Here is a 12,170-nt window from a genome sequence, read left to right as displayed (position 1 = left end):
GCTTGCCAGATTTCTGAAATGTTCAACCGGGACACTTTAATCCCCCCCCCTCCGCTAGCGTCGCGAGTATTTAAAAGGGTAAATACCCTTGGTTAGTTTTTAGAATGTTTTAGAGGGTAGTTCATCCTCAATGGTATGAACAAACGGTTATTAATTACGAGTCTAAACCAGTGGCATTATATAACACATGACGCAAGCAGATACATACAAACATTTTATTTCCTACATGTTAATATTTTAAAGTTACTTTAGTAAGAAGAAAAACTTTGAATGAGAAATAAAACTTTGAACAATATTTGTTTTTGGGTTGATGTATCGATAACATCGATGCTTTAACTTTAAACATCGATGTTTTTTCATCCATGTCGCATTACTACTGACTATGAAGACAATAAAACAAAAAAATGCAGATTTAATATAATATCTATTTTTAATGAGGTTAAATTTTGCTGACGCAAATTCGATGAATTCTAATTGCATGAACTAACTGAGATCTGTATTTAATTACCAAATTGACGTTTCAGAGACAAAATCCTATTTCCTTATTTCAATAGAAAAAAAAGGTGATTTTCAAGTTTCAGTTTGTTATTGTATTGAAATCATGCTGTCGTTTCAAAGAAGGATTATAGAATGAATTAACAATAATCACCTCTTCTTGTAATAGGAAGTCCTTCATCAAAATCAAGCTCAGAAATGTCACTATCTGATAATCGAGATACTGATATAGAAGAAGGCGGAGAAAGACGATCTACTGACGTGACAGATCCGGACAGTTCGGCATCCAAAAACATGCTGTTTCGTTGCTGCATAAAAGAAAATTTGCATGTTAGAGAGCATTATGGCGTAAGCGTTTAATGTTACAAATGTCTTTAAGATAACAGTGAAAAGCAAAATGCAATGGATTATGACAGTTAAGCTTTTCTGATAAACATTTTCTAGTTTAATTGAATTTCAATCAACATAAATATTTTTTTTTTATAATTTCAACCGTTGGGGATATAGCGAGAAAAAAAAAAGATAAGATAAATACATAGATACTGACAAAGGTATGAATGTTTTTAAACATACATTTTGCAAAAGTGAGGGATAAAAAGAAGTTAAAATGGAGAGAAATAAGTGCTTATTAGTGGAACGGTATTAGGGAGACTTGGTATTTTTAAATGTTCAGTGACCTGTTTAAAAGTATAAAACTGATTTGGTCACATCTTTACGCTAATTACAATCTTATTGAAGTAGTATAAATGCTTAAATAAAAAATTCTAAGCAAATAGAAAGTCTCTTGAAAATTTCACAATTGGATCCAGGTACAAGCATAGATGTAGTATTAACTAGATACACAAAGAGAAACCGGTTCCATGGGCAACCGAGATCTTCCAGTGACGAGCAAGCATGAGAAAAGCGCACGCGCGCGAACAATTTTTGCCGCAGCCTGATAGCGTTGCATCCTTGTAAGCTACGCTTTTGCCCGTTTAATTCAAGAGTCGTGCATTCAGTGGCGGCCAGTGGCTGCAGCTACGGGATTGTGCACTAGCTATACTTCATCTATGGTACAAAATATCATGGTGCCAGCAACTTTTGCTTGTTTTTTGAAAAAAAAAAAAAAAAATGTTGAAGTGAAGAATATGAAATAGTAACCCTGAATGACAATAATATGTGTAGAGAACATGTTTTTTGTCTTTATAAAGGAAGCGCATTAACAAATCCTGAACAAAAACGAGCTCTCCCGAACTTCATACCATTTATTGAAACAAAAAGATGAAACCTGATTGAGCTAAAACATTAAAGATAATAAAAGTTATTAGCCAACATTTATCATGAAAACCTTTTGAATAACTTAACAACGTAAATATCGCTCATTTGGAAGAAGAGTGCCACAATACGATGAAATAAAATTTTACAGGACAAGCGTTTGAAGTTGAATTCTTCAGGCAATTTGAATTAAGAAAAGTAAGTTTTCTCTGCTCTCTAGTGGTTAATATTAGTACAAAAAATCTGTCATTATTTTCCAAAGAAGATAACGTCCTTTGAAGGCCTTTAAGCGAAAAAAAAAAAAAAAAAAGAAAATTAAAAATTTCGTATTGTGGCACTCTTCTTCCAAACGAGCGATATCATGATTGCAGTTGTACTTAGGCACTAGGTGACTATGTGGCCCTTAGTACAACATAGGGTAATTTCACACAAGATTTATTTGACTGTAAAACCGAACCGAGAGGGGACTTATTTCATGTATTGTTGAGTACTTAATGTTGCGAACAAAATTATGCACCAGAATTCAAATAATAGTATTTTCCGTGTAACATTAAATGAGGTGAATAGCAAAGTTTACTTCAGATCATATAAAAACATTTTTAACTTATGAATTTTGTCACACTTTTCTCTTCCAAGATTTCAAATTGACCGTCGAGTTAATAATTAGTGTCGAACCTCTCTCAACAGAGTGATAAAACGTAGAACTAAACGCTATCATTTAAAGTAAGGCGGTTCTAGGTATACGATGGCTCAAGATACGAAAATCTCTCCCCAAGCTTTGCATCCATTATATTCCTCTAAGAAATAGATTTACCATTCTAAAATGAATAAAGGAACTTTATATACTGCGGGCTGAATAAAGCTCGCGAAGATGATTCGCGTGTCCCGTTATTTCGTTCAATGTTAAAAATCGAACAGCACGATTTGACAGTCACAAACATGAAGCCAAATATTCAGAAATTCGTTTCTGAAAACATGCATTCAATAAATAATAATAAAAAAACAAAATAAGTATCAAGTAATAATAACAGCAATATTGTTGGTGTGTCAATTTTCTTTCCTTTTCCATATTTTCCCGTGTTATTTAAAAAATAATTAAATGTTTCGAAATTTAATATGTGCTCTGCGTAATGCATTTTCATAAGAGTTGAGGCCCTCGTGTAAAAGAAAAGATGGGTATCACTGTCTTAGACAAAGGCGTATCCAGTTTTTGGTATTGAATGGGATCACATCTAGAGGGGTCATGTTTGGGCATGAATTGGGATCCTGGACAAAGTTTTTGAGAAATGAGTCCCTGTATTGCAGGTTTGGGAAATCATAAGTCACTTAAGAGGGGTGTCATGAGTTCCATCACCCACGCTCTGGATCCGAGCTTGTTGCTTGAAACAGGCGATTTGCCGAAATGTTGTAAAATTGCAATCAAATATTCAGAAATTCGTTTCCGGAAATTAAATACAAGCTTCCCGTTGATAAAAGTCATCAAAAAGTGATTTTTCAAAAGTGATCTTCTGTTATCTGTACTTTCTCAAGTTATCCAGAAACAAGTTTTGAAAAACGTACATATGTTCTGGCCCGCGTTCTTAATATGTGGTGCAGCTCGCATGTGAAAAAAGGTTGGGCACCACTTAGATAAATGCAGCTTGTGCAGTTTTCATAATGAAAATAACATTTACATTTGTATTTTTGAAGCCTTTCATAAATTAAAATGAACATTTTTTGTTCTGTTTGCTATATAGTTAAAGTTTTATTACCAATTGTGCTGCCAAACTTTCTTCTCGGGTGGTCATAATGTACCATTCACTTTCGTTATCCATCCGTGCAGTTGATAAATCAATTAAAACCTAAAAAAGTAAACGAATTTATTAAATATTTCAGTATATTTTATTTGATGCACATAAATTCGTTTCAAATATTATTAAATTTAAAATACATATAAGCAGTGTAGCATAGCCCGATATAACAAATCTAGATTTGATTATGTATGTTCAAAATAAGAACCAATATTTGCAGACAAGGAAAACATCGCATAACTGAATTGTACAGTAATCAAGTTCTCGAGGTAAAAAGTTTTACAAACCTTTTTAAAAAGTAAAATTACAATAATACGAATAAGCAAAACATAATGTGAATCACGATTATTTCATCCTGTACGCTGCTATCGTATTTATACTATGGGAGCAAAAGAGTCCCGTGCTGTAGGTCAACAAGTGCATTTTGTTGCAAAACGGTTGCAAATGATTTACTGAAGGTCGACTATACAATTGAACAAATTAAACGTTGCAGAACAGAAATTTAAAATAAAAATTTCGGTCATTATCAATTGAAATTTGCTTTTTTCATACTAGATTTCTTGAATTGTAGGCTTTATGAATTTCCAATAAAGTTCATAGTGGGTATCGGATATAGATTTAATAATCTTAGAAGCATTATAGGATTTTTTTTCTACATTTGAAATAAACAGTTTTTATTTTTGCAGCACTTATAGTGCAGAGCTCGAGTTACGAGAGCTGGTGTTCTACGGAGATTGCTCTAGAACAATTGTAACTTAAGCCTTCACCTATTGCGACCATTTTCTGTTATCAAGTAGAGATTCAAATATCACTAAACGTTCAGCAATTGAAAAAAATTCAAATCATTGAAAAAATAAATAAATTAATTAACAAACAGCAAAATGTTTAGGATGCGGTTAAATTGAAGAAAACTCCAAATTGGCTTCTTCATATGAATATTTTGGTAAACTTAGATTTCATGATAGTTATAGTTACTTATTTTGCTAATTTATTCCTGAATGGCTTCACTAAATAAAATTGTAATAGCAAATTCACAAAAATTCAGCTGCCGGCTGCCGTTTTTATTCACAATTATGGGTTGGTCAGTGAGAACTCGTGGACTGCTATCTGTACATAATTATTTTGTCGAATCGATTTTACAGCCAAAACAGACACTTTTCACTCAAATCCACAGCAATTAGCCTTCTTTAGTACCCGAAAAAGAGGTAAATGTCAACGTCGCAGGTCAATTTACCAGAGCAGCCCTATACTCTAGAGTGAAAATAGCATTTTATCTTTAAACCAGGAATAATTTTTGAGTGCAACTGAACCTTCGAGTGACTCATTACTTGGAATAAGAGTTGTGTTTTATTATTTTAATTAAAAAATAAGATATTTTTCTCTTTTACACAATCAAGGCAGTCATCAGATATGCCCTATCCCTTAATCAAGCCCTGATTTTGTTGAGACCAGGAGATTTAACTTGACTCCACAGAAAAAGTAGTTTTATATTTTAAACTGACAACTATCCTTCTTTTGAGTAAAAAGATGACTTCAGATACGATATTAGAATTTATGCGATTCTATAGCATAGGCAGGCCTAAAATGAATTTTTTCATAATGTTGACCCTTTAACATGTTCTTAGATAGTTATCCTGACACTTGTCAATTTGACGTTTTTTAAAAAGCTGCCAGAGTGACGTAGTGGAAAGGCGTTTACCTCCTACGCTCAAGTATGCGAGTTCAAAACGGGTCCAAGTCGTAGGGATTTTTAAGGTCTAAAACATTCCTCAACGTCTATCTCGTATGAATATGCGACATGCTAAGAACCATTTAGTGCAATCAGGGAAAAGTGACAGCGGAAGTAAACAAAGAAGGTTGCTGTTTGGCTATCATGAATTGATCATTGGTTCGGTTATTCTGCTCATAAGCATTTCGTTTATCTGATTGGTGTTGCTTTAATTATCACAGTGCCAAACAGAAAACGGTACCACCAAGTGTCACGTTACTTTGTTTGCTTCTACTACCACTTTTCGCTGAATGCACTATAGCGTATCTACTGGATGGCCAAAATTAAAAGACTCTACTTTGAAGTTGTCAAGTAACGAAACTATTGCTCAGAAATTTGGTGTAGAACATAATGAAGAAATGAGAATTTGTTTGAGCGAATAATTATATTAAAAAAAAGTTCAACATTTTTACAAAAGAGTGCGTTTTTAATGAAACTTACATTTGCGGCTGGTTCATTATTTATATTTTACTATCTTTTTCATCACCTTGACCAGGTAGAACTCCTCCCACACTTTAAGCTTTCGTGTTAATGACGTCCTCAAAAATCACTTCCCGGACGAACGTGTTACAGGCCGTCCCTCTCGTGATCTGTAGATCTTGATCTCCCACGCCTCAACTCATGTGAATTTTAGGTTTGGATGCATTTGAAATAGCTCATAAATCATGATAATCCTAAAACTTTAAAAGCTCTTAGGGACAGCATTTGATGACGCGTTCGTAGTATTTCGTAGAGCATACTGCGGTCAAATGTTAAACATGCTCTCTCACGAACGTGATACTCTTAGAGCTTTACCTGTACTTAAAGAGAGCATTTGACGACTCGTCCGTAGCATTTCCCAAAGCAGTGGTTCTCAACCTTTTCACTACTGAGGATACTAAGTGCTCCACCAGATCTTAAGCATATACGACAGAAATAATATTTTCACGCAATGAATCCAAAAATTTTCTTTAATACTACATTTAATCACAAACTATAAAAATGGTTTTATTAGTTTTCACCAGCGAACCACATGGCAATTGCTCACGGACCGCAGGTTGAAAATCACTCCTAGACCATTCTGCGGTCAACTGTAAAACATGTTCTCTTACGATTCTGTGGAAGGATGACCGACATGTTGAGCATGTTCGGTTGCGATGAATTATTGACGAAATTTTGAACTCCTTTTTTATTTGCTCCAACAAAATCCCATCCATTGCCCCCCTTTCGTTACGCTAGGCATTAAAATTTTCTATTGGTAACTGTATCTACGAATATTAGTGCCACATGAAAGAATGTTTATTAGACCCTGAAGACTGCACTAGGTCTGCAAACTTGAGTATCCAAATCGCAGCCCCCATTAGAAACAACAACAACACTATTTAAAAATAAACCTGAAGCATTGCATCAATTTATTAAAATAAATTAAAATTTCAATTATTTGACATCTAAAAACAGACCTCCATCATGGGAACTTGGGCTTAACACAAGTAGACTTAAAATTAGGAGCATACTAAAACATCAATTCTATATAAATATTCCTCTGCGGTGTAGGATAGAAGTGGGTACACTGAGATAGGTAGAATAGTGAGACAACAGCAATTTATTTTCTGTTTGGATATTTCCAGCCTGGTAAAACTCTTGCCAAGTCGAAATACTGTGAACGATATTTTAGAAAAACAAACAATATTTTAGAAACAAACAAATACGCGGTAGATGTTACTACTGTGTTTCAAGACGACATGAAAAAAAGGTTGCTTTCAAATAGTATCATGTAGGAAAGGTAATTATGTCATCATAGTTTGAACCCATCGAAGTAAAATATGACTGTTTTTTGTTGCACTGTTCGTAAACTGTTAGATAAACTGAAGAGAATGGTTATTAATCTTCCATTAGCCTACCTACAAAAGTTCATTTTAGTAGTAGAATGATGTTTTAAATTTTCTTTGTCTGAGAATGGCTGTTATTGAGTTTATATTTTGCAATGAGGGAACAGTGATTCGTCACTTACTGCTCCTATGACACTTTCAAATTAAAAGTAGAGAAATTATACAGTTTCTTAAATTTAATTACAACTAGTCTGTTGTGGCAAATAATAGTAAAATAAGTTTGGAAAGACTTGCAAAAACGAAATAAGGATGATTGCATGGAATTATGACTTTTACAGTTGCATAATATCACATAAATATTTTTATTTCGCACTTAATCTATTTCAATTTTTTTTAAAATTGTTTCATAGCAATATGCTAAATGTAATAATATTTCTCCACATTTAAAAACTTCAACATGCCCATAAAAAAGGATGTCAGATAAGTTATTTTGGTAATTTTCTGAAACAGACAGGAAAAAAGCTGTTGTACTAGTGATTGACAAAGGCTACAGTAAAAGCATTCATCCTTATCAAATGCTACATCACAAAACGACACTTTAAACCAATTTACTAATTCAAAATCATCTAAATTATTCTATCTCAGAAACAAACAAATACGCGGTAGATGTTACTACTGTGTTTCAAGACGACATGAAATTTATCTTGTCAAAGGCTCCTTGTTCATATCAAAACCAAACGGAAACAATTATTCATATTTTTCAGGTAAATTAAGACTTTTTCAAAGTTTGTTAATTCAAAAAATATGTCTCATTGTTCCCACTTACTGGGGGAACAGTAAGACAAAATTGCATTTCGTTTGCTTGAATTCGCAGTATTTTTTCTAGATCCACTTTTATAATACCTATTACAGTGACCAATATTGTACCATTTCAAAGAAATTGATTTCTGTGTTTTTTAATTATAAAAATAATTGAATTTTCGTCTCTCACTGTACTCACTTTTCCTTTATAATTTCATTTCTGTGTGTATAAAAGCCATGAATGAGTATTAGTGTACATTTTGTTTTGCAACTTTACACAACATAAAACATAAATCTCGCCGATTATGTTAATTTTGTTTATTAGATAAATTGTGTAAATTAGAAAACATTTTGATACATTTTATGCAGTATTTATAATGATGACATGATCTCTTGGAGTATGCAATAGCTTTTGCTTAAAAATATTGAACAAAAATGCTTTATTACAGTGTTTTGATGTGCACTGCAAAATCATGCAAGCAGTTTCGGACTAATTTTTAGACTCATCCTAAGACGGTTTGAATTGTCCGTTTTCCAGGAGAAGGCACTTGACTCCGCCTTCGTCACGTGGTATCCGATGATTCTATTTCGCTGCTTTCGGCAGAAGGCATATTCGAATCATACTATTTTGTCTTAAAAGCAGCAGTTTTTAAAATGTAAGAATAACGAAAGCATCTACAGCAAAGTGAAGCAAGTAATGTTAAGGACACTGACTTTTTTTGCACATTAAAATGCACGCCAAAGTTAAGGTTGTTTGATTGTCTAATTTAAAAGCGTGGGGATATGTTTACTGATCACCCCCGAGGAACGTGTTTGAGAAGGTGGGGCGAAGTGCCTTCTCGTGGAAAATGAACAATACTTGATTGCCAAATGCCGTATTCTAAGACATTCTCTTACCTCTCCGAGAAAGTCGTTGGAATCATATCTGTCGTAATCCCAGCATATGATTTCCAGCGTTCGAGTTTGTAAGTCCGATCTTCGAAGCGGTGAATATACAAATGTTTGGTTCCATTTGGGCTCATTAGTATTTGCAATGGTTTTGGTGCGTCGTTTGCTCTTCTCACTGCAGAAAAAAAGAGTTATTTTTAATATTCATTCAAAAGTTATTATGTAATACAGGTTAAAGCTATTTGTAATCTAAAAATATAAAAAATGAGGTACCATCTGGACGCTTTGTTTAATGGGTCAAACACAGTAGATATGTACCGGTCATGACATAGTTTTTGTAGATGAACGACTGTTGATACAACTTACCCAAAAAAATGTATTCCCAAACTTCGCAAGCGTCATTATTTTTCTGTAATTTTTGAAAAAACAATAACGTCACTAGCTTTTACCGATTTTCACTGAAAGCTAATTAACATTAGCAGGCATCTTGCTGAAAAAAATTATAGATATTTTGTATCCAAATATAGGGCAACCTTGGTATAAAAGGGCACTCGTACAGCAATGTTAAGGAGTGCCGGATATACGATTTTTCCAATCCGGGGCAAAAACTTGAACTTTCAGAGCGTACCCATCTTCCTTTAAATTTTTATGTAATGTTACAACGAAAAAAAAAAAAAAAACACAGAAATAGGGTGAATTTCCCTCCCGCAGAGGTTGCGGACCGCGGTAAGGGCCCTAGCTAACTCTCCCCTAGATCCACCACTGATGTTACGCTTTGTTTGATCAAAGTGCAAGGTGATCCAAAAGTCAGCAGACTTTATCAAACCCTATAGTTACTACGCTAATAGGCAAGAATTTCTTCTTTAGAATTTCTAACAAATTTAAGTAACCCTATCTGTAGCAATTTAGAAAATATTCATAAAAAATGAAGTTTTTTCTCTCTCTCACACACGCACATACACACACACACCTTTCAGAGTTATCCTTCCTTAAATATATCAAAAAAGCTATTTTTTGGCCTTTGAAATGCTTTAGTTTTACAGAAAAATGACCATGAAAGTAGGTGGTAGGTGCAAATTAAATGCCGAACTGTAAATTGGTACTTAATTTGCGGTAATAGGTAAGTTGAATAGTTAAGTTTCTGGTACTTAATTTGCGGTAATAGCTTCCGATAACAGTTAAGTATTTTTAACTAAATTACCAAAAACCTTCAACTATTTTCAATATCATGTGACAGCAAAAGACCAGTAAAGGGGAACAAAAAGATGAGAAAATTTTGATTTTGTTTCGAATTTACGAAGAAGGAAAAAAAAGGGAAAGGAGCTGACAGGATTACGCAAAAATACAACCAGTTCTGCCAAAAAAATATGAATAGTTTAACAGCAGCCAAAAATTTTCCAACATCGTAAGCGTTCTGGACTTTCAGACTGCCAGTGTCGCAATTTTGTTCCTGTAAGTGCAATGGGTTCGTCTGTACATCGCGATATTTCAAACATATGCATTAGGTGCACAGATACGTTTGATTAGTAGAGACGGTTATTGTACTTCAGTAAATCCTTGTATCTTCATTAATTTTTCTTATTTAGTTCAAGCAATGTCTTGTTTAGAGTGAAATACTATTGACATTGTGTCCAATGGTTTCTTAGCCGATTGCATCTCAAAAAAATACTTTTGACTCTGTGAATCTTATTTTGTTTGTTTGCCCCTTTTTTATTTGTTAGTCACATTCATTTACCACTGCTTACTTTTTATCCTAGTCCCTAATGTTTTTAATATTTAAAATTTTATAAAAAATATTTTAGGATTCTTTAATTTTTGATTTTGTTTCTTCATCCTTTTCTAAGCAACCATGATTGCTTACTGAACTCATTTGTAGTGGTTGGCGTAGCTGCTTTCATTGGCTTAGCGATTGGTACATAGCCAGTCACACGATCCGGCATCCGGACATAAGGTCCAAAACCAAAAGATACATGACCAAGCGGTCTGAAGGACATAATGATCTGACGGACAGAAAGTTCGGTGAACACAATATCCAGCTGACCTAAGTTACGAAACAAAAATGGGGCGAAGAATAATATATCTATAAAAAGAAGATCCCGTTTTTTTTTGAGCAGGCAAGACATATTTGAATGAATTAACCTAAAATATGTTTTCATTTTCTGTTTCAAAAAGATTGCCCATTTTAATACAGCAATTTTAAATAGTGTCTTTTATTTAATGTTACAATTGCGCACATGTTTTACTCCAGTTGCGTAGCTACGGGGGGTAGGGAGGGCTGTCCGCTCCGGGTTTCACACGTCTGGGGGGGGGGGGGGACACCCAAAATGGAATTGCAAGTTTTTGAAAAATATAAAGTTAAAACGCATTTTTAAGACTACAAATGTGAAAATTTTCCGAGGGGAAACCCCCGAACCCCCTCTTTTCAACACCACATCAAGGAGTGAATACTATATTCAAGATTAGGTTCATATTGTAAATACTTAGACCTAGTAGTGACTTCCTCTTATACCAAAAATCTAAACCCCATTATCTTTCTTGTGTTTGAGGTACGTTTGACATAATTAAGGGGCCATCAATATCATACACCATCTTAATTTTTTGACCTCTCGACGGTCTGTTGTACGAATTTCATGTTTACATAAAACATTATAGCCTTTTTTTTTTCATTTGTAGGGGTTGGGGTGACACCACAAATTATCGCCCCGGGTGCCACCCATACTATGTACGCCACTGTTTACTCTATGGATTTTCTTTTTTTTTTTAATGATATTGCTTCACGTATAATGATATGACTTTTAAAATGCTACTATTTATTAGCTTTCTTTTTGTGTGGCTCTGCCCTAGGGTGGTTCAAAAATGCATGCAAAAAAAAGTTTCTCCTAGAAAAAGGGACACCCCTCAATATTTTTAGACTTGTGGATAGTAATATTCTGGAAGAGCTTTAGCTTCCTATTTCAACTGAAACTCAACCCCTGCCCTAAAAATCATAAGTATGGGGAGGGGGGTTAAAAAATACATTGAACTGAAAAAACAATGCTACATATTATAGTATACACGAGTAATATGCATATACATATTACAAAAAAATAATTATTTACACACAAAAAAAAGCTGAGGAAATTGTTTCTAAATTTGTGGCATTTTCTATGCTATGGCTAATGTTAAATTAAGGGATCATTGAGCACCCCCTTAAAATTTGAGTAAGAAGCTAAAACTTTTGCAGCATAATTACTATTAGTAAGTCTAAAAAAATTAGGGGCTGTCCTGGACTCTAGCTGAGAAAAAAGTTTTTTTTGAACCACCCTACTCTAACCAGTCTCGATCGTTCAGAAGCCTTCTGTTGAACTGCAGATTCCTTTTTCTGGA

At 34.0% G+C, this 12,170-nt stretch overlaps 1 protein-coding gene across 1 annotated transcript in view; it reads right to left on the bottom strand.

Annotated features, from left to right (window-relative positions):
* The window catches only part of LOC129231713 (regulating synaptic membrane exocytosis protein 2-like), a 179,345-nt gene that overhangs the window by 28,587 nt on the left and 138,588 nt on the right, over positions 1-12,170 (bottom strand). The window contains exons 10-12 of the mRNA XM_054866076.1: positions 8,814-8,979; positions 3,501-3,590; positions 650-803 (exon numbers count right to left, since the gene is read on the bottom strand). Coding sequence (XP_054722051.1) covers positions 650-803; positions 3,501-3,590; positions 8,814-8,979 — 410 coding nt within the window. The remainder of the gene's footprint in view (positions 1-649; positions 804-3,500; positions 3,591-8,813; positions 8,980-12,170) is intronic.

This window comes from Uloborus diversus, chromosome 10, assembly GCF_026930045.1.
Source record: "Uloborus diversus isolate 005 chromosome 10, Udiv.v.3.1, whole genome shotgun sequence".
Classification (NCBI taxonomy): domain Eukaryota; kingdom Metazoa; phylum Arthropoda; class Arachnida; order Araneae; family Uloboridae; genus Uloborus; species Uloborus diversus.
Note: the sequence above shows the minus strand (reverse complement) of the source record. Positions and strands in the feature narration are given on the sequence as shown.